Genomic DNA, 25,477 nt, shown 5'->3' with positions numbered 1-25,477 from the left:
TGAGCTTGGTCCGAGCTGTAAAGCTGAAAGACTTGCCCTGTGACCTATCATGATGTGGAATAGAATACATGGTAATCCCCAAGAAGAAACATATACAAGGGCCCTTTGCATTGTAACTTGCATGTACAATTCTAGGAGGTGCAAACAGTTAGCCCACATTGTGAAAATCCTGCAGAGAATTGGATTAGGGGAACTATGGGGGAAATCAAACGCTTGTAGACTCATTTACAGCTAAGAAGATTAGAGATAGTTACTGGTATAGCAGGCATGAACTATAACTACAAATTATCAAAAGGGAACGCTCAATTTCAGGGTATATATCCATTAAGATGAACACAGGTTATGAGTCATATCTTGATGCGATTTCCCTTGAGTTGGGTCAAACGTAAGTCAGGTTTAGGCTTGGCATACTTATAATACGCACCTACATGTAAAGTGGAATCCTCAGGGGAGTAACCAAAGGAACTGCAAATGTGAGTAGGGTTAGAGAGGGTTATCAAACAAGAAGGCAGTGAAGGAGGTCATTGTTGCCCTTGTTTAGGTGTTATGAGATTAAGAATTATAAAGAACCCACGGCTTTATGACACAGGACAGACACTGCTCTTATTTTTCCCACAGCCTCCCTGGACATATGGCTGCTCGGTTGCAAACACCTGGGGCCCGATTTAGAGTTGAGCGTATGGAGTACTCCATCATAAACGTAACTAATATCCGACAACTGTATTACAAGTGCATTATACCCTATGGCACTTGTAATATAGTGGACAGGATCCCAGTCCCATTTATGACGAAGAATTCTATCCGCCAAACTCTAAATTAGGCCCATGGTTTGTTGTTTAGTCGTTGTATGCCATGATGAAATCTGCATTTATCATAAGCCGTCAATTTCTCCTTTTTATTTTTGCTTCTCCCAATTGTCAAATTTATGATTTGATTTAGATTAATTAATAAGAATGTTGTGCTTTTTTTGTTTATAGGTATTGTAAGTGTTTTGCCTATTTTGAGGCCTTTTAGCTGAAACAATAAAGAAACTACTACTGCTTTGAAACAGATGGTCTATAATAGCACAAAGTACTAAGTCAAGTCTGAAAAGATCTGGAGGAAGTGGAGATATACACCCAAGACCAGTGGAGATATCTCATACATTTGAAGGTCTATGGTGGGATCTCAACTTCAATTCCATGATAAAGAAGGAAAACATAAGTCTGCTCTAAATATAACAATTGTCCTAAATATATTAATGAAATAAAAAAACCTCTCTCATAGTCAAATATCTGCCTCTTGGATGCTGAACTAATAACCAACAAACACATTTTGAAAAATATATTTATAATTTTGCAAGCTTGAAAAGGTGTTACAGGTTATGAAGACAGATAACCAAAGTTTAGGAACCCTAAAAGTCGTTTTTGTCTGTACAGGTACAGCACAAATACGTGAAAGCACTTCCCAATATAACTCATAGTTGGTGTGGTGAGGCACCAGGCTTGTACTGTCACATCAACTGTATTAAATTATCAAATAAGTGCTTAACCCCCTGGACTGTAATTAGCAATCTGAGACAGAACTGTGCCATTTCAACCATACAAATATCTCTACTATCCATGCACACCCAATACATAGTCCCGGGTGCAGACAAGCCCTGTACACACCCCAGACCGTGGCGTAGTATAGTCAAAATTGTAGTACTAAATCATAATCAATTTCACGCTGACGCCATGCATTTTCTGAAGACACTAGATGACTTAATATGCCACATTCACACACTGTCAACACCCATGTTCCATTTAACCATATTGCTGACCAGCATGAACTCTGCATACACATTGCCAGTATGCAAGTATCTTTCACTTCAACTAATAAAATCCATGCGCTTTGAGGCTGTCATCCCAGAAAAGCATTCATTAAATAAATTACCTGTGCAAACCATATTCTCCAAACACACTCTTCAGATATACAAGTTCTACTTACATACACCAAATATCTAGGGCAGGGTACTCCAAAGTCAGTACTGGAAGGCCGATCCATCCCAGATTTTAGCATATACCCATTTAGTTAAATGTAATTTTCTTAATAATCTGGCATGGATCTGGCCCTCCAAGACCGGCTTTGGAGAACCCGGAACTAGGGACTTAAAACATACATAGATGTTTTCTACTGATTACTAAACATTTATGCACTCATACATCAGAATAGTAATATTGCATACATTTATGGGATGTGAACAATAGGGTGCTTTCAATAGATTTCTCATTATAATACCCAGGTAATGGTATGGTCAATCAATGAAATATGTAATGCTATAAAAGACAACTTGAGAAATAATGCAAGACCAAGTGGTAAACTGTGATGCCATGCTATTGGTAATGTTATTCATGTGAACATTTACAATGCCTAGTGTGATGTCATGAGTAATGTTTTGGATGACAGTATCAGATGCGATACCCAGGAGTGATGTCATCAGAAAGATCATGAATGATGTCAAGCACCATGTCACTGTTTGCATTCATTCTACACACCTAAGAGCACGTGTTTCCTATAGTCGATAACCAATGTGCGAGACACAGCCGGTGCTTATACCTGCCACGTGAACACGTCTTAGAGTGGTCCTTTACTCAACCACTGAACGTGCTGCTGGTAGTGTATGTTTTACTGTGAGCAAACAGTACCTGCTCTCATTTATTCTAGATATGTCAATAGGAACAAAGCGGAATAGAGAGTTTCCAATGGCCTTGGGGATCCACTCTCTTTCTCTGATTAGCTTGCAGGACACACAAGCTTGACACTTTCTTGCATACATACTAGTCGGCTTTCTTAAGAAACAGGGGCAATCTTCAACCTACCCTCTTCTAACCCTTCCCCAAGCGAGCAGAAGCATTGTAGCTGGCCGAATGATGGAATATAAAAGATTATGGTATATAATGCAGGCACTCACCATGTGTACAGTCTGGTGTGATATCCTCGAAAAAGTACTGTGTTGCCTCAAAAGCAGAATCGGGCTCCTCTTGGTCTTGGCATAGTTCTGAATGGTGTCAAGAAGAAAGATAAGGTCATTAATTTACAGCAACTGTATATATTCAATGAGGGTAATATATTACACTAAATAATTTAGCTGGCAGACGAAAACATTCACAAATTCGTCAGACAGAAAGCTGACTGTTCCAAAATCGAATTGTACAGATTCATATAGTTAGTGCAGTATGTTGTACATTTACTTTATGCAGGAAAGTCATTAATGCAGAGAAAGCCAGCGCACAAACTGTACCAAGTCATCACGAAGAACTCAAAATGTGATATTTGGCAAATTCATATATTCCCTTAGGTCAGTGCTCTTAGCTGACATCACCGGGTCCTTAAAACAGAACGCCCCGTCATTCTACACCACTCAATATTAATTGCTGTATTCAAATGAAAGCTAAATTGAATCTCATGCTTTGCCTACCAATTCAATCAGTAGCAAAAGTCATTCATTAGGGTCTACTGCTGTTGCCTGTGGTAATCAACTTCTTCCAGTAGCACCATTAGTAAAAGAGTCCCATATGGGGATGCGCACCATCTTGTACTGAATCTGCAGGGCCACAAACATATCCTCACTGATTGCTTCAACAATGTGCATTGGCCATAACCCACGCACTTTAGTAAATCCAATAATCTGGCATTATGGAGCCAGTGGTGATATTACCAAACTGCAACAAATGGAGTCACCAAAGGCCTTAATTGTGGTGATGTGCTTTGCCAGCAGTCATGGGGAGAAAGAAGGCACCAGGAGCAGGATGGATTTTGACACATGGCTCCTCACTGCTCACAGTGGAGACCTTGAAGGGTTTGCCAGGCTTCCGCAGAAGAAGAGTCACACTGATACTCAGCAGCATACAAGTGGGAGTATGACAGTCGCTTTAGAGATGCAGCAGTCATAATCACAAACAGTAATTAACCAGCTGCATAGGCCTGTTTTATTGCTGCTAACTTCACTTACAGCAAACCCTAGTCAACTGCGATAACAATGCAAGATGGTAGTGGACGCCTAGACCAAGTGCGCCATTCCAGCCACTCCAAAAGCATGACAAAGAATAAGGTCCCACATGTGGGAAACAATAGCATTTGTGCAATGTAAAGGGGAGGTCCCGGTAACAGGCAAACATGAAGACACACAGGAGTGACACTACTGCACAGACCGACCAAGCCAAGGCCTAGAGCGCTGCATGAACAACAAAATGGAGTCAGTGGTTCAGGTTGAAAAGAAGAACCAAAGAGCAACCGCCGCCAGCACACAGGGAAAGAAGACACTGAACCAGCTGGGAGGAATTAGTTCACAAACCAATCCAATGAAGGAGACTGCATGCACACAACACTCACCAACTAAAAGCAAGCAGCAGTTTCAGAAGAAGCAAGCAGTTCCATTGGGGTCTCTGATGCACAATAAGCAATGAGGAATGACCTCCGTACTCTAAGACGCTCGCGAGCAGCTACCAGAAACATAGATCAGAAGACATGATCCTTCAAGCCTTTTGAAAGCAATTATCAGTACAAGAGCCAGAGGGCGAAACATTAGAAACTTGCACCCAAAGCATAACAAAGGCTGAAGGCCGAACACATGTCCTAGGCACAGAAAGAGGGGCCATTAAGCTCACAGACAGTTGGGCAGGTGTTGTCCAAACAGCTACTATTACCTGAAGGCGCGAATAACGCGATCCAGCATCCCCATCAGTCACAGAAACCTCCTTGCGAGTAAACAAGTGACATGGAGGCCTGAACAGTTTGTGCACTCAACACCCAAGTGGCTTGGGGGTCAGTACAATAGCTGGTACAGGGGTTGGGGGGGGGAGCAAAACATTAATTGTTTCCTGCAAAGAAAGGCCTAAAACAAAAAGAAGGGGATGTCCCTGACAAAGTGTCCGATAAGAGTAATGAAGGAATCTCCACTCCCGAGAAAGAAGACGAGACAGTTCCAAAAATTATTTATTAAGCTATTCTTCCAGGACCTAAATGATGAACTAAGTGGTGTTAAGAATGTATTTATTTATTTATTTTAGTGTTTTATAGAGCGCGAACCATACCGGTGAAGGTATCAGAGCGCTTTACAGGATTGACAGGTGGTATACAAAAGACTTAGGAGGGGAGGGAGCCATTGGGATAAAGACAGGTAGAAACAATATATAGGGAAAACAAGCAGCCTCAATACCTGGATACATCTGGGATAAGAACAAGCCGATACATTGAATAAGAAAAAAAGCAGTCTCAAATCCCAGGTGGGATGCCCGGAAGAGCCGGGTAATGCCGTACTGGTAGGTGGAACCAGGTTGCTGAGGGCATTGTAATGTGAGAAGGAAGGAACTGAAACAAAGTCTGGAAGACATTAAACAAAAAAGATGATACAGACCTAGGAGAAAAAGTGAGATTCGTAGAAGACAGAAGTGGCTAGACCACAATCAACCCAGAGCAAGAAATTTCTACCTGGAGCAATAGCAAATCTGGGTGCAGGAGAAGCAAGAATACCTGGAAGACAAGTCTTCATGGAATCATTGTCCAATTTGAGGGCGGTCATACTAAAAGAGAAGAGCAGGGACATTAGGAAATATGTCCAAGATGTATGTACCAAGCACTGTGCAACTCCAAGATGGGCTCTTGTCAAAATAGACAGGAAACATAGGGTAAGACACTTACAGATATAATGAAATGCACCCTCAGACTTTGTTGCCAGCCTGCGTAACTATGAAGAAAAGAAAAGGTAATGAACATCATCAGAGGTGTAGAGATGATAAGATAAAAAGGGAATTCCATGCAAATAGTCCAAGATTTGTTAGTAAGAACGGTACAGAAAAGGAAACTGCTTAAGCCAGTGACAGACTATCTGAGAAAGAATGAAATACAGTACAGAAGGAGGCCCCCCAAAATAAAGTACAGAAAGATGTCTCCCAGAATAAAGTACAGAAGGAGGTCCCCCGGAATAAAGTACAGAAGGAGGTCCCCCGGAATAAAGTACAGAAGGAGGTCCCCCGGAATAAAGTACAGAAGGAGGCCTCCCTTTCCCTTGTCTTTTGCCAAGAAGTGCAATCAATGGTTGACCTAAACACGAAAATAAAATCATGTATCATCCAAATTCTCAAGCCCACCCAGACAGAAGACAGAGCTACAACCAGAGTGTCCTGAAGAACTTCAGGGCCCATACTGGAAAAGTAATCTGTACCGACACACCAATATAGGCTCAGACAAGCCCAAAACCAGCAGACACACCTTGATGCCATCAAGAAACTACAGACATCAACAGGGACACAGAAGAGACTGAAGAGGTAGTACCAGATGACCACTAGACCTACTCGCTAGCTCTCAGCTGGGCAGCTACAACTGGTTAAAATAGGCTACTATGCTGAAGTCCAAAACTCTAAGGAGCCTATAAAGACATTAAGATGGGGGTGGTCGGGGTAGAGGGAGGTGAAAGGAATCTGAGACCCCATTGTTATCAAGACATGGTACATTAACTATCAAAGGGGGTGGGTAGACAAGGAGTCCCAAAGGAATACAAAGTTTTGTCATAGATTTATTCAGTTAGGATCAGTTAAAAGAGGGCTGGGGGCAAATAGAGAGGAAAGCCTGATTCACGAAGCAGAGAGATCATATTGCCCCAAGACACTATAACAAGCTGCTATAATGGTAGGAGGAGCTACAACACAAACCCATGCACGAGGAACACTTTCAAGATCACAACATGAAATGTTCAGGGACTTAATGTGCTCACAAAAAGGAAGGGCTACTTCATGAGCTCTTCTTAATGTGAATGAACATACACTACCCGTTGGAGACACATCTGTTGGAAGCAGATCGGCCAATTGAAACAATTCCTGAAGCAATACCTCTCTTACGCTGGGATAACGTTTGCAGGAGTAAGCATCTTACCACAAAAAGCTTTCAATTCATGGGAGAGAAACAAAAGCGATTCAAAGAAGCAAGATGGATACAAGTGACACACAGACGGATGTCCCTGACGTTAGAGTTCACCTATGCATCTAATACAGGATGAAAAACCTTTCTCCACACAGCACTAAATATGATCCTCAAATGGTTCACTAATTGTAGGAGGCAACTTGGTTTTTGTGATGGAACAGAGAAAAGATAAACCCCAAAGTAGGTTTGGAGGATGGCAGCAATTTCAGGCAAGTGAAAAGAATGGCTAAAAGGCATTGGCCTCGTGTGGTGACGCAAGCACTCAATTACAGTTAGATTCCTCACACTCTTCAGCAGTGTGCGATTCACAAGCTCACAGACAAACACACACTCACCCACGTAGAACAGGCTGAACAAGGTCCCCTGACTATCTGATCATGGTCCTATAACATTCTCCTTAAAGTGAAAGAAACAAAAAGGAAAGATAGAGATTTATAGAAACTAAATGAAGCCTTACTTAGGGAACCAACTCCAGAAACTCTTCTCTAATTGGAGGGATGAACTCAAGCTTTTGAATCCTGTTATTCTCCTCCTGTATGGTGGATTCTAGATTCAGGCTGTGTTCAGGTGGTAGCGGACTTACTGTGTCATTTGTAAGTTATTTACAATGCGTCATTATTTTGTTCTCGAAAAATGAACTAATCGCATTACACAGCTCTTGCGATGGTACAATTCTTTGTGTGGAGCAATCCAGGGATTGTAAAGTTTTTACAACGGAGAACACCTTTTTTGCCATATTTGGAGCTTATATTATATGTTTGGCAAAATACTCTCCCTTTACCATTTTTAGCAGATCTTTATAATTCCTTAATGCTAATTTATGGTGTGTTTTCTCTTGGTCTAGGTATTCTATACCCCATTTCCTTTCAACCCTTTTACATGCAAACTTAACTTCCCTGAGTTGGTCGATGCACCTAGGGGTGGATTGAGTTCCACCATGCTTTTTCCACCCTACAAGTTTCTTGCAAAACCAGTAAGGGGACGACCACTGTGCCTTCAACAGCCATGGGAGAATGCTCTGGGAGTACATTGATAATCAGAGGGTGGACTTTATGCTTAGGGTCAAACAAACAGCAAAACACATGTAAGAGGTAGCAAAACACTACTTAAAATCTAAAAACAAATGGTAAAAAATTCCAGGCAAAATACATAAACTAGAGCCCATCAAGTCAAAGTTATTGGAGGTCCTAAAAACAACTGAAAACACTACCGGATCAGCCACAGGGCGATGCTCACAAGTAATTCCTTTGGGCATGCCAGCTGACTCAATCTACCTACTTCATGCTAAAAATAAAACACCAGCTTATATGCCACCCAATCTTGGCACACTGGTGTCCCATTCAATCCTGCAAGAGTAAAATATGGGATTGGTATACTTTTGTGGGGAAGAGCAGTATGGGGTTATTTATGACCCTCTGATGCAGATGTTATGGCACTGGAAACTTGAGTATAAAGGTTAAACTTCAGTACAGGCCACTGCTGTAAAAGGGCCTGCCCTGTATTCTGGTGCAGGGTGTTGGCTGAGGTACTAATAATGGCTCCCATACTTAACCCAACTGTGTAACTTGGGATGAATCCCTTTATATCCATACAGCTGTTAAACCTACACCTGTTCCATATGGACTGCACAAAATCAAATATGGTGTGGTAATTATTTATGGGCCTTCTTATTATTGCATTTCGATGCAACATAAGAGTGTGTGGGTAGACACGGTTAGGCACCAACAGGCAGTTCAAAGACAGAACTGGGAACAACAGGACTTTTTTCCATAGCAGATTGGCAGATGTACAGAAATCCATCAATTATTAAATAAATCCAGTAAAGACCATCTGCTATTTGGAAAGGAGATTGTTTATGATGCTTGAGAGACTGTTCTATTCCACATGAACCTCGAACATCATTCACAACAATACAAAGATATTATGAAGCCCGACACTGCATACTTATCGTACCTGGCTTGTGGGGGAGAAGGGTGGGTACATACCTGGTAATACGTGCATTTTGTACAGTAGCTTCAGTTTCTCAGTAAGGTCTCCATGACACGCAGCACCTAAATGGAAACAAAACCCAAGACTTGCAGTGTTTGCAGCGGAAATTTTGGCATCTGATTCTTTGCATGTGTGGAGTCATCAGCCACAGGAATTCAGGCAATACACGACTATTGTGTGGGAAGATATCCTCACCCCCCATCGCCTGCCATGCCACAACCAGGAGCATCCAAAATGGATCCCACTCCCGCTTCGTAATTAATACTGTGAGCCAAACTTTAAGGGGGAACATCAGATTCAGCGTGTGCAGGTTCTCGTTTTCAAGCATTTGCAGAATCTCATTTTCAGTGTTTGCATTCTTTATTCCGTACACTCTCTCACATTGCTATGATCGTGAGGTTACTGCTGCCTCTGAGTGCACCCTGGTCCTCTTGCTATTTCTTCTAGCCATTACTTTATTCTTCCAGCCTTTGAGTTGATCAGCTTTCCATTTTCAGCTGGTCTAGCAATAGCCTTGCAGGGAATAGACAGTTTGCCTGTTTCTAATGCTTATCAAAAGTACCTACTAAAGAATTATCTATCATGCAAATAATGTTATTTCTTTCTAGGGTTTTGCATCCTATGATTGCATGCAATCTGTATTACCATGAAAGTTGCCCTTGGCATAAAACTTCAGATTGCTACCTCTCTCTTGTAGTTTAAATTAACCTCACCCTACTTGCCATCGTCTAAACGCCTCTTCTCTCTGAAGACAGCCTACTTACTGTAAGTCACAGGTATATGCGCTACAATCCCTCTTATTGTATTGCAGAAAACTCCCATCCTCATCTCATTAAACAATTTCAGAAAAGGATTATAGCCCGGTATGAAACTTCCTTTTGAAATTGCACCACATCTAAAATAAACTTGGTGGCCTTGCAATTCTTTCCACCAATAGATCCAATGTTATAAATATCGCTTTTAAAATGCCTTTTTTTTATCAGTAGCAACATTTTGTTAATTGGTATTTTGTCTGCTTCTAAAATAACTGTACTTGCCTAGTTTTTTCTTCCAAGTAGATTTTGGTATCAGAAAAATAGCTATCGAGCAACAATGTTTTCTTTACTCAACAAGGATGACCCCTGTTCTTTGGAGATTTTGTTCCCTAAAAATAGTTATCCAACATGTGCTTCTTCTATTTTTAAAGAATTTGTTCGGTCTATGTTTTAAAATATACTCCAATGTCATGCAATTCCTAAACGTACTTTCTGTAAAGCAAAAAGAAAATGAATGTGTGACCGTTTTAGCAGTTTTTTTTGCATTTCAATTGCTTTTAAATTAAAGCAGGTCTACTCCTCCTTTGTAAAACTTGTTCCACAACTTTAACATATTTTCAAAAGGTATTTGTTTGATTGCTTTTCCCCTGTATTTAAAAGCAAGGGAAAATGCTGACCCAATGGTTTTGAAGCGGTATTTTTGGTAGGGCCACTGACTACTCAAAGAACAATGCAGCATTCTTTATTTTAGAAGCAGCTGAAATGCTAGTTAAATGCTACAAATACAGATGCCCACCCCAAAAAATACTTCCCAGCTAAAGAATCCACATTTTGGAACACAAAGGGCAGCCTCCTCATCCTTAAAGCTGCTGAAACAAAAACAAAAAACTGTCAAATCAAACAACTTTTCTGAAAATCTCCCAACCCACATTAATACCATGTAGGAAGCATGAAGCACTCCAGTCTACCTAGCAACGAAACAAGATTCTCATTTTGTTCGGTTAGCTGGAATTTGCATAGCATTAGACCTTGTATGATTGGTTTGAAAGGCGTGCGATCTTAGTTACACGATCTGTTAACACTCTTTGCAAAAATCCGAATAATTGGAATATATCTTTTTTTTCTTTCACATCCACCTATTTGAAACCTTTTCGAGCAGTTTCTGGCATATTTCCTTGCACCTGGTAGCAGATGCTCTCACAGGTTTTGGGTTCTTTTTCTGCAGATGTGGACTTCCACTAGTTATCTTCTCAATCAGCTCACACAGTTTTCACATTATCCCCCATCACTGCTGGTTAAACAATTTTCTGACTGGGAGTGCTGGTCAGGAGCACCTGCTCACTAAAATTACAGAGGTTATAAAAAAAGAAATCCTGGTGGAGTGAGTGTAGGAATTGAGGAAAAAGTGTAGGAATGGAGGAAAAACTTCAAGTTAAAAGCATGTGTTTGTGGGAGGGATAAGGTGGATGAGAGGGTAGTTAACTGTGGATGTCCTCATGGGAGGTTACAAAATCAGGCAAGGCAGTATTAAGGAGGGACTACTAAGCCCATTGATCCTTGAAAAGCCACAGTTTACAGTGGACAATGACACAAGCCAATGAAAAATATGGGCGGAGCTTCAAGTCCATACCTGAATACAGCATGCCTCGCAGAGCAGAGCATGCCCTGCCCAGGCTCGACCTAAACACGAGTTGTTTAAAATAAACTATTAATAAATCAAAGCGCTGGTTTTAACCATGCGTGGATAGCAATAAGCATAAACTTGTGTGCACTGGTTGTTTTCTCACCCTCCCTCAAAACCTGCAGCCACAAGTAAAAGGTCCAAATGAGCTGGTCATTTCTAATATTTGTAAATGTTAAAAAGGGGCGATATTGGTGCTATTCACGTGCCTCCTCCTTTCATCCTCCATAGGACCTGATCACAAGTGGCAAAAGTTTGTTAGCAAATACCATCTCTATGAAACCACAAAATGCGAGCTTATATATATGTACAGAATAGTGAATGTGCAGTGGTTTATTAAAAGTGGTTCTCTGAGCTGACCTCCATTACCAGACTTTTCACTGCGCTAGTAGTTGCATTTAATGCAGCGTGAATAGAAAGTGGACTGTAAAGCTGCATTGCTTTCAATTACTTTTCTGATGCGCCTCCAGGTCAGGGGCCTGGAACTAGAACAGTCACTGATCTTGTAAATGGGAAGTGGGGAAAATGTAGCTGTGGATGTGACTGAAGTCCATAGTCCACCAGAGAACCCCTGGTACCAAAATGAAGATGATATTGACAAGATTCTGTCAATTGTGAGCCTTAAGAGTTTATTGATTAGGCTTTAAGAAATTGACACTAATGAACTGGGTTTAATCACTGTATGCTAAAGCTTGCCCCTCAATGTGGCTTCACAGGGTGTCTTTAGTCCCTTTGAAAGTTCTTCATTTTCTGAAGAGGGACCCACCCATTAACCTTTTGGTTGCTATTTAATGAGGCTGCTATGCCTCCTTCTGTGACGTCATTAACTATGCTAATTATCCCTCTTCCACTTATTCTATAGGGCTTGTTTCCTGGGGGTGATAAACCTACAGTACACTAAACCCTTTTGGTAATGACAATCATTTATTGAGCTTTGCACAGTTGACACACCAGACACGAAAGAGGATCACATGTAACAGAAAAGCGACTAATAGAGCCCACAATAGTGCGTTACCAGTAAACCTCGCGACTAGTTATGTGCGAACGTTGTTCTGAAATAGTCAGAACACTGTAGGGGAACCCAAACTTTGAGCACCCCTCAAACAAGGCGGATGGGACTTGATCAATGAGCAACACATTCTATTAAGTCGATTTATGTCCCTAAAGCCAATGATAAAATCACAGTGACCAAAAATAACGTAGCACTTTTCCGAAAAGGTGATATAAAAGTGAGTGTGCTAGTTAGTTTTCCACACTCATTAGCTTAAGGCGTGGTCCAGTACACAATGGTTTTAAGACCAAAATGTACTCGAACCTGTTGCCGGAAGCATTCACGCCTTCCCGTTGAAATTTATTTCGGGATGTGCAGTTTCCAAAGTGAAGCACCAAAAAAAGACGACTTTCTGGTTAAAACTAAAAGAGGACCTCCCTGTTAGGGTGGCCAACCATCCGTAAATTTCACAGACGGTCTGTAATTTGGGCCTTTTTTCCGTTGTCTGTGAGGAAATTCTTTCATGGACGCCTTTTGTCTGTAATTTGGGACTTTAGAGCGAGCTGCCCCCTGCAAGCACCCTGAGAGTCCTGTAACGCTCACTGCAGGGCCAGCTCGTGCTCCTTCTGTGATCAGTGGCCTGCAGCATCCTCTCCCCGACCTGGCAGAGGCTTTTATCGATTATCGGCCCAATATCGTTCTGTATGTCGGCCTCATTATCACATACAGAGTGATAATGGGTCAGTGACAGCATTTGCTGGGCCTCCTCCTGCCAGAGCCCAGGGCATGGCAAACTGCTTTTATGGGCTCCTGTCACCTCACCAGGGGCCAAGCTCTGGGGTGGGTGGAGGTTTCAATGTGGCGCGTGTTACCCAGGTGCATCCAATATGCATCGCAGGTATTTTAAGTTTCACTCGGCGCACAACAGATGCAGTGCAAGGTAATATGAACTTATTTCGACTTGTGCTTGGGTTGGTTACCTGTTTACTTATGTAATATTGCGCGTCCTCCTCTGATGTGTCTGTAAAATGTACCTTTTGTCCCGAATCTTTGTCCTGAACTCTGACCTTCTGTCCTGAATTTTTGTCCTGATTTTGACCCTTTGTCCTGCATTTTTACACTCACTGTCCTGAATTCGCACCCATGCCAGTTGGTCACCCTACTCCTGGTTCGGTGAAATATGTGTCTGTCGAAAACAATAACTTTTCGAAACGTGTGACGAACTCATTCGGATGCCATGCCTCGAATCCAAGCTACTATACTCACTTCTCCACGAGAGGGCGCTCAATCCATTTTCTTACAACAAGTTCCGTTTGTTGATGGTTATTATTCCAGCTACTTGACCAGCGTGAAATTCTTTAAATCGCGTGAACCCTCTGAGTGGACGGCACGTGGCCTACTTTCAATCGTGGTTTTCACATTAGGTTACTTTAGTGACTGCGTTTTCTCACTGGTGACTTTAGCTCGCCGATTTATTATTTTAAAAGTTGCATATGTGGGTATAAGTCATTTATATATCCGATATGTTTGGAACAAATAATGGAAAAAGTTTTGCAAGCAGAGCATATCTCAATTAAATAAAATGTACTTGTAGGATGATATGATTCCATAGTGCAGATAAAAGAAGGCCTCTTTTTTTTTTAGGTCTCGCCTACTAGAAAGCGCCTGTGCTGTCCGTTTCAAGACATACCGAGGGCTCACCACGAACATACAGGGCTTGCAAGTGTGGCAGAGAGGGCGACAATGCGTGCAGTCGTGCAAGCGGATGGATAGCTCTCATCTTTAGGTTGCTGTGCATCGTGTTCCTGGAGCCACCAATAATGGGGCTCAGTGGGTCTTCCCAGGAGTAAAAGATGCCTGAACCGTGGAGGCACAGTCACGCCTCCAGGGAGTACTATCTGGACTCCACCCAGGAGAAAGATAAATCCAAACCCTGGAGCCACCAGACAAGACTTTTCAGGGTTCCCCGGTCCAGAGAGTCCTCAGTCTTCGTGGCATGGGTAAGCAACCAGAGGATTCAATATACCGTCCACCCAGGAGCGCTAGAATCGCAAGCAGAGGTTGGCGGATAAGCAACGAGAGTATTCTATATAAAGCCCACCAGGTGCAGCGAAGGAAATGACATTATGCAATCAGCCACAGTATGACCTTCAATCAATCAATCATAGTATTTATAGAGCGCACTACTTACCCGTGAGGGTCTCAAGGCGCTGGAGGGGAGGGGGGTGCCGCTGCTGCTCGAAGTCCATTCAAATATGAATGGGCCTCTGAGCTTTGGATACATGGCCTCTGAGCGTTATACAGGAGCGGTGGTAGCCACCCGCAGTGTGGATGGCGTTAGAGCGATCAAAGACAGAGGGTGCAATCATGATTCTGTGCAAGGAATGAATAGGAAGGGTAGATGGGGTGGTGGGGGCACAGAAGGATGTAGGGTGTTCCAGTGCTAAATGACTCAAACAGGGAAGTCCCCAGAGAATGTCACCCTTAAAGTTTAAGCTCTTTACCTGGACACACACGCTCAACACACTGGAAGGAGATGTTGAATGTGATCGATAGAGAGGGGGCGCGAGCAACACACCACTGAGGGGAAAATTACATGCCTGGAGGAACGGAAGGAGCAAGAAGAAAGGGCTGAGTGATGCAGTAGGGCCCCAATTTAATTAATTGGTTGGTATGACCAGTAAATCAACTCCACCTGTAGAAGCAAGGCACTCGACAGTCCCTACAGTGAAACAGTCTACATTCTTTCCTGCACAGAGGCACTCTTTTTTCAGTCTGAAAACCCTCAGTTTGCTCATTTTGTGCAATGGCAAGTAAACTCGGGCCCCTCTCACCATTCTTATATGCTACAATTTTTTAGGAAGTCTAGTTAAAATGCATGTGGATATAAGGTTTAATCAGGAATGCTTGCCCGACTTATTTGTTTTCATGGAAGTGTGCAGAGATTTATCCATTCACTCGTAGGTTCCAAAGTGCGTGTCGGCAGGGGCGTAGCTGCCATTGGTGTAGCAGGTGCAGTGGCACCGGGAGCCCAGAGAAGCCCATTGAACCATGACAATAGCTGTGTTCCCTAATCCCTACAAAAGTCAAAGGGGCCATTTTCATTGCTTGCACCAGGGTCCATGGTATCCTGGCTCCACTACTGCCGGTCAGCAATGTTCCCAGTTTGTGCCTCCAGACTCTTTAGTAAGCTCAATGCTGAATATGTAATTGGAATAATAGACAGGAAATGACAACAGCAGCTCCTTCAGCTGCAAAACAATAATGAAATGTGCACCGATCTCAACAGTAAGGTCTTTTCAGAAGGGTAAGGTGATATTATTAGACATTTGTCCCGTCACATTTTTATCACTGCCTAATAAAACTTTTAAGCAGCGTACAATGTCAGTGATGGGATCATTAGTTGGCCCTGGCTGTGCCTCCTGTGCAGTAGTATCTCACCAAGGCTCTGACGCAAACATTGGAGTGCATGCCCCTGACGGACACTCGAGCTGATCTGCTACAAGGCATTTGACTGGATCCAGCTGCATCACCTACAGGTTGAACATTTGACTGTGAAGGCGAAGAAAAAAAAAGCAAGAACAATTCTACCAGTTCAGTAAACCTCTATCTTGCTTCCAGGTCTAGATGCCATGGGCTAGAATGTTCACCTTAGCAGTTCAGTAAATGTCCCAAAACACACTTGCAGGCAAGCAAATTTAATTTGCCAATGGCTAATGCAAACTTCCACCATACACATGACATATCCACCCGAGGTCCAAAAGACCAGATACATTCTGACAATCCATGTAAAATAAATGTGTCTTTAATTAATGTAAATGACACTCGTTTACATGGTTGTCTTGAAAATATGGCATGGACCCTGCCCTCCAGGACCAAGGCTGGACGCTCCTGCAGTATATTAATACACAAAATAGCTAGGCGAACCGAGAACAAAACATCCTATGTAGCAAGGAGATGATTTAAGAACAGAATAGATACCATCAGTTTTTACGAACCTTATCTAGACCTCATTACTGATCCCACCGACGGAAAGATCTACATTCAGTTTAGGTTTGGAAACCTAGCCCTCACTACGTTCACAACAAAGTGGTCAACTTCCATTGTGTTGCCTTCAACGTGTCCAGTTTGCAAAATCTCTAAGGAATCCGTTGCCCATTTCTTGTTTGCCTGTCCTGTGTACCCAACACTAAGGCTGTCCTGGCTAAAACCAGTCTGTTCCTGGTTGGGTATAGTGAGACATGCTGAAGCCCTCAGGATCCTGAGGACCGACCCCAACCCGCTCTTTGCTTGCGCAGTGGCAACATTTTTGGGCTTGGCTTGGCTACAGAGACGCAAATTTATAGTGTCATCCTCCCAACATCCAGCACACATGCAACCACTTTCTGACCTAGCGTAGGATCCTTCTCTGCCATCGAACTGGGCACTTTTGCTCCACACAGGGTGGGGCGATCCTTCTTGAAACTCACAGCAGACTCTATTGTGTTTTTTGTAGGGTTGGAAATTTGTCTGTCCCAGTTTGTTTTTTCCCTTGTCCCCTAGTAGATTGTTGATCCCAGGGTGCAAGTTTGACGGCATAGATATTTTTGATTATTGTGAATCATGCACTATGTTGTCGCTGTCATAATTCTGCTGGGACTGCCGCCCAAGTATCGGTCATTAGCGGATCCAGTATATCACATTATGCACTTTTATCCTTTATTTTGTACTTTACTTCATTGTATGAACTACTCTGTGTTAGAACATTGGAATGTTGTGTGCTCCATTGAAAACAATGCTGTGCTCCGGGCTTCTAATGGCTGGTAGGAGCCGGAACTACAACATTCCAATGTTTGTTCACAGCTGTTGATGTGAACAAAAGGCCTCATGGAGCCTGAGGGGATTTCAATCTCTTAGGGCTGCATGAGGCCTTTGTTTTACAAATTAGAACATTCTGCTCTCTACGGGCGGAATGTTCTAACAGCCTTAGAGCCCTCCGTTGTGGGCTCTGCTGGCCATTAAAGGCCCGCTTCCCTTGTCAAAGGCCCAAGTCGAAGCAGGCCTTTAATGCTGGTAGATGGGTTTCAAGGCTATATGAGAAATGCCTTGCCTCACTGGTCGTGCTGTGACTTTACAACTCGCACTGTGCACTTTGCTCCTTTCTATGAACATTTTTGCAATAGAAATGCTTTGCTACCAAACAAGGCCACAATAACCAAGCCAGCCCTCACATCTCGATTTTAAAAGAATGTTAGTTGTTATGCTTAAAACTAGTTTTACAGACTTGCATTGCTTTATCGTTGTAGTTTGTAATCCCATTTTAATGTACCCAACTGTCTTGTGAAGCTTTGATGGTTCAAACTGCCTAAATAAAGTTTTGAATTCAATTGATACTATAAATAGATAACACGCATTTTAAATCTAATGGTGTTACTGAGTTATAACAATGGTAAAATAATTCTACAACCGTGATTAGCCAGGATCTAAACAATCACAAGCTATTTAGTAAGTGAGAAGAACAAGTAAACTTGTAGCGGTTTTAGAACATGGGAATGCTGAGAGCTCCACTGAAGACAATGGAGTGGCAGAGGGCCAATAATGGTTGGTGTAGGCCTTCTACTCTAACATTCCAATGCATTGTTTTTCCCTGTTTAATTGACAACATTCTACTTTTAGTAAGTGTAATGTTCTGAGAGCATCGCAGCCATTCTGCCTCGGACTATACTGGTCGCTAAAGACCCACCCCTAGGTATAAGCTCTCAACTGTGGCCTGGGCCGATCACTCAAACGGATGTCAGATGTAGCCCTCGGCAGTGGCCAATAACGTAATAATTCAGAAATTTAAAACCTCCACAGTCTGCAATTCTGATAAAGTGCACAACAAAAATACTATTTCAGGAATAGGCCTTTGCTGTTTCATAATTCCACCATAGTGATAGCTAAGATCGAGGAAAGCATCCTAGGGTTAAACTTTGTCCCTTTGGTACAAGCCAGGCATTGGCAAATCAATGAAATAAATAAATAAGTGTGTATCATGACCCGAAACAAGCCTTTGTCTAAATCAAAAGTACTGTTCCAAGAAGAGTGTTTTCCAATTGCTCATCACTTCGACTTACTAAGCCCAGAGACGAACTCCCGAAAGTTGATCAGGGAATCTCCGTTCTCGGCCAGAAGCCTGAATACGCGGGCTGCCAGCACATCCGAATGGGCCCCGCAGGCCCACGGGAAGAGGAGCGCAAACATCCCCTTAAACTGCTCGAAGTCGATGCGGTACTGCTCCAGGTAGGGGAGGCTTGGGTCGTTGCGGTCCGTGGCGTTGATAGTGCCGCCCCAGTAGCAGCTGGTCAGATGCTCGGCCTGAAAACAGGGAACAAAGGGAAGCATTAGAGGCCTTACTTGAAGGCTGTGACTTGTGGAATTCAATAAGAAAACTCAAGCATGGCAGTGTGTGCATGGTGTACAGGGTCAACAAATGTGCTTTGTTGCCTTAGGTAGGGATATTATGGCGTCTGCACTTTCCTACATCCTTTTCCGCAAGGGACCATCATCTGATACTCGCTCAAGAATGCAAAAGTACAGATACCCTTACTGAGTCCAGCTAAGGGAATAGACACAATCTGTACATTACTCCAAACAGTCATGATTTTATGATCCACCACCAACAAAGGGCTTCATGTATGCCTTGAGGGAATGGCCGATGACAAGCTCCAAGACCCCAAGCAAGCCAGAAAGCAAAAGAGGGCACATATAATAAGTGCATGATGCACCGCAGACTACATCAACGAACATTGATTTATGTGAGAGCATCAGGGCATATGTAGAAGCTAAATCAAGCCATTTAAAGGTGAGGACAAGTGCAGGAGGCTTGTCTTCTGCTATACAGCATGGCTGTCAGGTGATTCCCTACCTGGAATGACCCTAACAGCCCCTGCCAGGGGCACTACTGCAAACATTGGGTGATCAGGCAACAACCATAAGATGTCTCGGCGGAACAACTGTTGACAACAAAATGGTGCACTATCCAAGAAATGTGTAGGTAGCAGGGTACCCCTTGTGTAGCAGGGTGCTCAGTCATTCCAGTTTCTTCATCCGCAGGTAAGGATTGCACAGGCATCTATAAGCTACTGCGGCTGCTTCTGTACTTTGCAAAGCTACTGAAGTTTAAAAACAATTTAGGGTGCCAGTCCATGACTCTTCCATACCCCTAGCATGGACGTCAATTCACCCGCATACCAGGGGTAGCAGAAGTGACTTCAGACACCATTCGGCTTTTACTTTCACTCACACACATGCTTATACATACACACATTCACACACTCTCACATAAACACACTGACCCGCAAGCACGTATACAACATACATAATTACAAATATTTTTTTTTACTTATCTAAGCTGACAGATAGGGTCATATTCCAACTAATTGCACTGCAGTTTTTATTACACTAACCGTGAATAATATTATTCACTATTTGTGAAATTAAAAAAAATTGACAGAAAACCAGGAAAGTGGGTCGCAAAGACAGTGTCAGGGTCGCAAGGGACAAGCCAAGGGACGTAGCTGCGACCCCCGGCATCCCCCAAAAGATGTCTACAACTAGTAAAAAGCAGTCCTGGTTCTACCACAATTGAGTGGTAGAACCAAACAAAACACAACAAAAAAAGTGAGGGCTGGAACGATTTGAGGTAATCCTTCTTATCTGCAGGGAAGTTCTCTGAGAGGCATTCCATTCCACCGTCATTGTTGACAAATGTGAACGTTGGACATATGAACACAAGATTTCACCTTCTGTACATGCAAGCAGCTTCCCCAGGAGAGGACCTCTTCTGTTGCTGCAATTTCCACAGCGGGTCCATCGCAACGAAAAATGTATATCTGAAGTTAATTTAATCTGGGCTCAAAGGAAAAAAATCAGCCTCTGGGCTCGGTCATATGACAACCTCGCTGGTAATAAGGACACATACACCGGAATAGGACTTCTTAAAATGGCGGATCTGTTTTTCATTACTGGTTTGCCATGCGAGCTGGACTAAATTAAAGTAAACTGTACAGGCCACCTCTGTGACTGTCTGAGTAATATCAGACCAGCCTCAAACTGGCCAGTTGTGTTATTGGTCTGAGGACGGGGCATGCGAGCCACCGCCAAATCTACACAGTTTAGTGGTGGCTTTCAAGGCTCAGGGTTTACTTCCAATGTCTTTTCAACAGATTTGGTTTTCAGGTAATATTTTATCACTTAGAATTGTACGGTTCGGAAAATGCAGCTTCTGTTGGAAAGGATAATTGTTCATTTTGAACACTATTTACTAATGAAAGGCGTGCATTGATATTACTTCTCAACATTCAATGACAAATATAAACATTCTGTTTAGAAAAGGTCTGTGCAAATCACAGTCTGAAATTATATTCTGTGTGGTAATAATATACATTTTAAGTACAGATCATAGACGCATTAACTTTAAGTTAGTTTGGATGGCAAAAAACCATCAAGGTTTAATGTGCAGTTCCTGTGAAAATGACATCAAAAGGTTATAATTGCAGCATTCTACACTAGTGCCTTTCAGTGTAGATTTTTCTGACTGTACTCAAGGTACTCGGGTGTCTTTGGTTTAGGGGTTGGTTCTATTATTTGCATGTATGCGAGTGAGCCTTGCATGTTGCGCTTTCTATCATTTCCGAAGGGTGGATGTCATGTTTGTATGTCACCTAGTATTTGCTTTTAAACTGTTTAGCACCATCAGTGACTGAAAACAGACACCCATTCTAGAAAACAGACATGATACATATGAGTAAGGATGAGAGATAGACCTGCCAGTTCATGTGTAGGAAGTTGTCACATTGGTGACCTGCTACTTACCTTAAAGAGCGCGTAGAGTTCTTCCAGCTCATCTATGGTGAATGCCGTCTCGGTCACAATAGTTCTCACCTTTTTGAAACAAAAGAGACATGGGCTTTAAGATTCACCCAGGTGCCACATTCCCTTTCCCAGCCTGAGCATTACCCCAGATATTCTCCACCTACCACATTCCGCTTTGTGGCATCCTCCAGTGTCTGGATCACCTTCAACCTTTGCTTGAATCTCATCTGTTCGATCAGATCAGCTCGGATAGATCCAAATTTCTAAACAAGGCATTAAAATATATTATATGCCTAATTGCCACTTTTAAAAGCAGCAATATTTTGATAACTTCTGAACATAAAGAAATATTTATTGCCGTGGTATTCTTAGAATGCAGATTAAAAACATATTGTACAGAGCATTGTAAATAAAATTAATCCATCCAACGTTCTTAGATTAATTACAACTGACAAGAAAATCATTACTGAATCTAAAACACCCACATCAGTAGAAAGTAGAGAATCATCACAAAGTGTATGAAACAGAAATAAGGTGTGCAGAATAGTCATGTAAAACTGGAAGACACTGATAATGGCAAAACTAGCTACAAGTGCAAGCTATATGTGCGAGCTTTGATGGATAAGGCAGACAATGTTAATAAAAAAAATATTTTGTCCAAATTCCTTACCTACCTTAAACAAACAAACCACATCTGTTGATTCTACAAAAACAGTTTGGCCTTTCAAATGAAATATGTGAATACATTGTGTCGTTAGCAATATAAACTTATATATTTTTTTCAGAGTTTAATAAATATGACAAGTTAAATACATTTGACAGTTTCTTAAGTTAAATTCTACACTTGAAGTACGTTTTGTAGCTACACAAGTCTTAGAAAAATAAAAAGTGGCAGAGTATTGTATTGTATTTTAATAGCATTTGTACAGCGTCTTCTTACCTAAAAAGACCCCGACTTGCTCTGCGGAGCAGTAGCATGCTACTCCGCCATACAACATTAGAAAGAAACTTTGCCATGCATAAGAAATTACAATGTTTCATGCTGTTTATCATCCAGTTGTCATATATTTCATGAGTCTTCTGTGAAGCAATTTGTTATATAAAGTTCTCATGAAAGCGCCATCCAATCTTCCATTAAATCTCTTATGAAATCAAATTTCCAAGATAGCTTATGTATTTGGTCCTGCAAGATTTAATTTATGTGGCAGTAAATTCTGTTGTGTAGTGGTTTTGCAAGGGTCATGAGGGCAGTCTGGCCTGTGATCAGGCTAGCACAATCTAATGTACTGCAAGCATGCGTGTAAGAGTCATCATGCCTGAATGCACAGCACTTGTAATGAACATTCAGAAGTTACCCAGATGATTGTGGTAGCATTTTATCACATTTTATTATTAAAAGACTTTATCAGAGTTGGATTATCAGCTCAGTGTTATAATTTCCTACGTGTTCCATGTTCTCATTCTTCAAAGCAATGTTCCTGTAAAATGATCTAATTAAAGCCAGCCATACTGATCTAGAATAAATGTGAGCTTCATCTGAAGTGGCTTCTTTAGTGACCTTTTGTAGATGACTATATCGGGCAATCCTTCGCAGCCTCTTGCATTGCTTGCAGGTGTGATGAAAAAGCCAGGGCATGTTTTTTGCATATTTTAGCCAGCAAAGATATATGGCTAGTTCATTTTGTATCCTTAGCGTGAGTGATAATCTGAGTCTGATCAGTACCATTCCTTGTGACTGCATCTAGGGATGACTCAGGTCTTTAACAGCCTCTTGAACTCTCAGTGGATTTAGGAGCTCTTATCATTGCTGAAAGGGAGTTCCAGAATGGAGCAACTGCAAAGGAGAAAGAGGTACCACTTATTTGATTATTGTTGTAAGGCGGGCTGATTAGTTGTGGCAGACTGGACCGCACAGGTCTTTTCTGTTCTTTATTTGGCTGGACTCTTCCAATTGACGGCCTTTGAGTGTAATGAAGAAGTAAAGAAATCGAAGAGCTTTTAAGGCCAGAGACTTAAGGTCACTGAAGTTAAAGTGTAGGAATCGTCTCACTGTTGCGATCTGCATGATTTGTAGCTTTGACAAAGCTGAAAGTAAAACCCAAAAGTACAGTCCATTTGCATAATCCAGATGTGCTATGAAAAGTGTGGTAGATGCCTGGATCTTGGGCATGACTCACAGATGAGGGAAGGTATGTTCTACTGTCTGCATGGCGTGAAAGGCATAAGCACACAAATCTTTTGTTTTTTACAAGAAAACCTGTCCACTGATGTAACAGACCTATTCAATATCTGAACCAAGAACAATTGACACCAAATGTTGTACTTTGAGCATCATCCTCATAAACCAAATTGCACGAGCCTTGCTCTAAGGCTTACCTCATAGGAGGTTCGGATGAGTCTGAAGATATCTACCTCCTGACTCGGCTTCACATCATCACTCAGGAGTGAATGCAGGTGCGGGATGGGAGGCAGAGTGCTGTCTTTGTTTGAGACACTATCCAAGTACCTGAGAACCATAAAACAGCATAAAAACTAGTGAGTCAGTAAACAAACTCTGGGTCATCAGTGAAAAAGAAACAGACAGACGATGAATGCAACAGACATTGTTTGGCTAACATTCAAACAAATCTGAATAAGAAAATACAACTTTGGTTGCCATCAAGACCAAAATGGTTCAATTTCTTGCAAATAAATAATTGGTTGAACCTATTCTGGCCCACTCCACAAAGGGCACCAGCAGATGTGCAAGGCTACAGAAAACAGTATCCTACCACACAATCTATCTAAGGACAATGCCCTTCACCTGGACAGATTCTCCAATCATCCACCAGATTACTGCACTGGCAGCGGCATTACCAGTCAGTCTCTTATAGGGTTCTTGCTATCCCAGACTGATGTGAACAGTCTGTATACTCCTGTCACCACTCATTTAGCCAGACTAACATCCACCACTTGCCTTGATACAGCTGCTGTTGCTGGGAATGGACGCATTTATGTACAGACAGTGGTTCAGAACAAAGAAACAAAGTGAGCGATTTGACGCCAAACCTGTATGTCCATTATTACCTTCCAAGGACGGTCATGGCTTCTCCGTCATCCTTGCACTCCAGAAGCTTATCCACATTGGCCTCTAGCACAGCCAACGCAAGCTGGAAGATCACCTTGATACCTTCGTAGAAGAAGCAGTCCACCACCACCACTGCACTTTCAAAGGGCATGACACTGAGGAACAGTGTGAGAAACCAAGACAAGGAGATGGTGGCGATGACCCCCAGGTCCTGCATGCAGTCGTAGAGCTGGGGGACATAGTCTCCAGCAAGTTCCTCAAACACCCCTTGATCTACCAGGGCTCCTGTGAGTGGAAAGAGAAAAAGACGCCAGATGGTAGTTACCTATTGTTCACAAAGGCGTACAAAGTGGTCCAATTTATCAGGGATACACTTCTGACTCCTAATTTCATAAAGGGCACTTCCTACTGGTAAGTATGTTGCTAAAATATTAATTTTAATCAGACACACTGGAAGATTTTGTATTTGAAATAACATCAAACAGTGTGAAGTGACACAATCAAAACTTGATTCAATATTTAGATAAAATAAGATTAAGTATTTGTTCATTTATACAATTTCTCTGTAAAGCAAATTTATCACCATTAACAAAAACTAAAAAGGTGTTCTTAGAATCTTTTTTACAGATAACAATAATGACACAGCTAAATTGCAAAGTCCCTATTATGCATTTCACTGTGAATGGGCAAGTCAGTTTCGATTTTTTTTTAAAAGAAAAGTTTAAAAAATATATGATGCTGTGGTCGAAACAGTAAATAATCCCATAACACATGGGCAATTGTGCATGTAAAATTTAAAGCACACAAACATTTCTCCTCGTTTGATTTCAAATTGGAAGCCACACCTGGAAAGAAAAACAAAGGGTTTATACCAAGCCTTCCTTTCAATATCTAAGCCCTCAATCAAATAATACATGTACAAACATATTTCAGATTCAATTTATTTATCTGATTTAGGATTTGTTTGTTCCAATATTTGTCAGAGTCTTGAATCTAATCTCCTTCAAATGCCTGCATTAACTTTTATTTAGAACCTACTCAACAGAGATTGCACAAACATTAAAAATGTGTTGCCTGCCATTATGTGCCACAAGGCTTGCCCCAGCTCACAACTCAGAGAGACTGACTCATTTGGTGGAAGGCGCTAAAACGCTTACATGTGCTTCCCTAAGCGATCAACCAGGAAACCCTTAGATCACCAGACAATTGTGCTCCACAGA

At 42.0% G+C, this 25,477-nt stretch overlaps 1 protein-coding gene across 1 annotated transcript in view; it reads right to left on the bottom strand.

Annotated features, from left to right (window-relative positions):
* The window catches only part of TBC1D9 (TBC1 domain family member 9), a 386,514-nt gene that overhangs the window by 65,991 nt on the left and 295,046 nt on the right, over positions 1–25,477 (bottom strand). The window contains exons 12-18 of the mRNA XM_085641600.1: positions 24,257–24,542; positions 23,567–23,696; positions 21,355–21,453; positions 21,191–21,259; positions 18,451–18,691; positions 8,925–8,990; positions 2,933–3,019 (exon numbers count right to left, since the gene is read on the bottom strand). Coding sequence (XP_085497726.1) covers positions 2,933–3,019; positions 8,925–8,990; positions 18,451–18,691; positions 21,191–21,259; positions 21,355–21,453; positions 23,567–23,696; positions 24,257–24,542 — 978 coding nt within the window. The remainder of the gene's footprint in view (positions 1–2,932; positions 3,020–8,924; positions 8,991–18,450; positions 18,692–21,190; positions 21,260–21,354; positions 21,454–23,566; positions 23,697–24,256; positions 24,543–25,477) is intronic.

The sequence above is a fragment of the Triturus cristatus genome, chromosome 2_2, assembly GCF_964204655.1.
Source record: "Triturus cristatus chromosome 2_2, aTriCri1.1, whole genome shotgun sequence".
NCBI lineage: Eukaryota > Metazoa > Chordata > Amphibia > Caudata > Salamandridae > Triturus > Triturus cristatus.
Note: the sequence above shows the minus strand (reverse complement) of the source record. Positions and strands in the feature narration are given on the sequence as shown.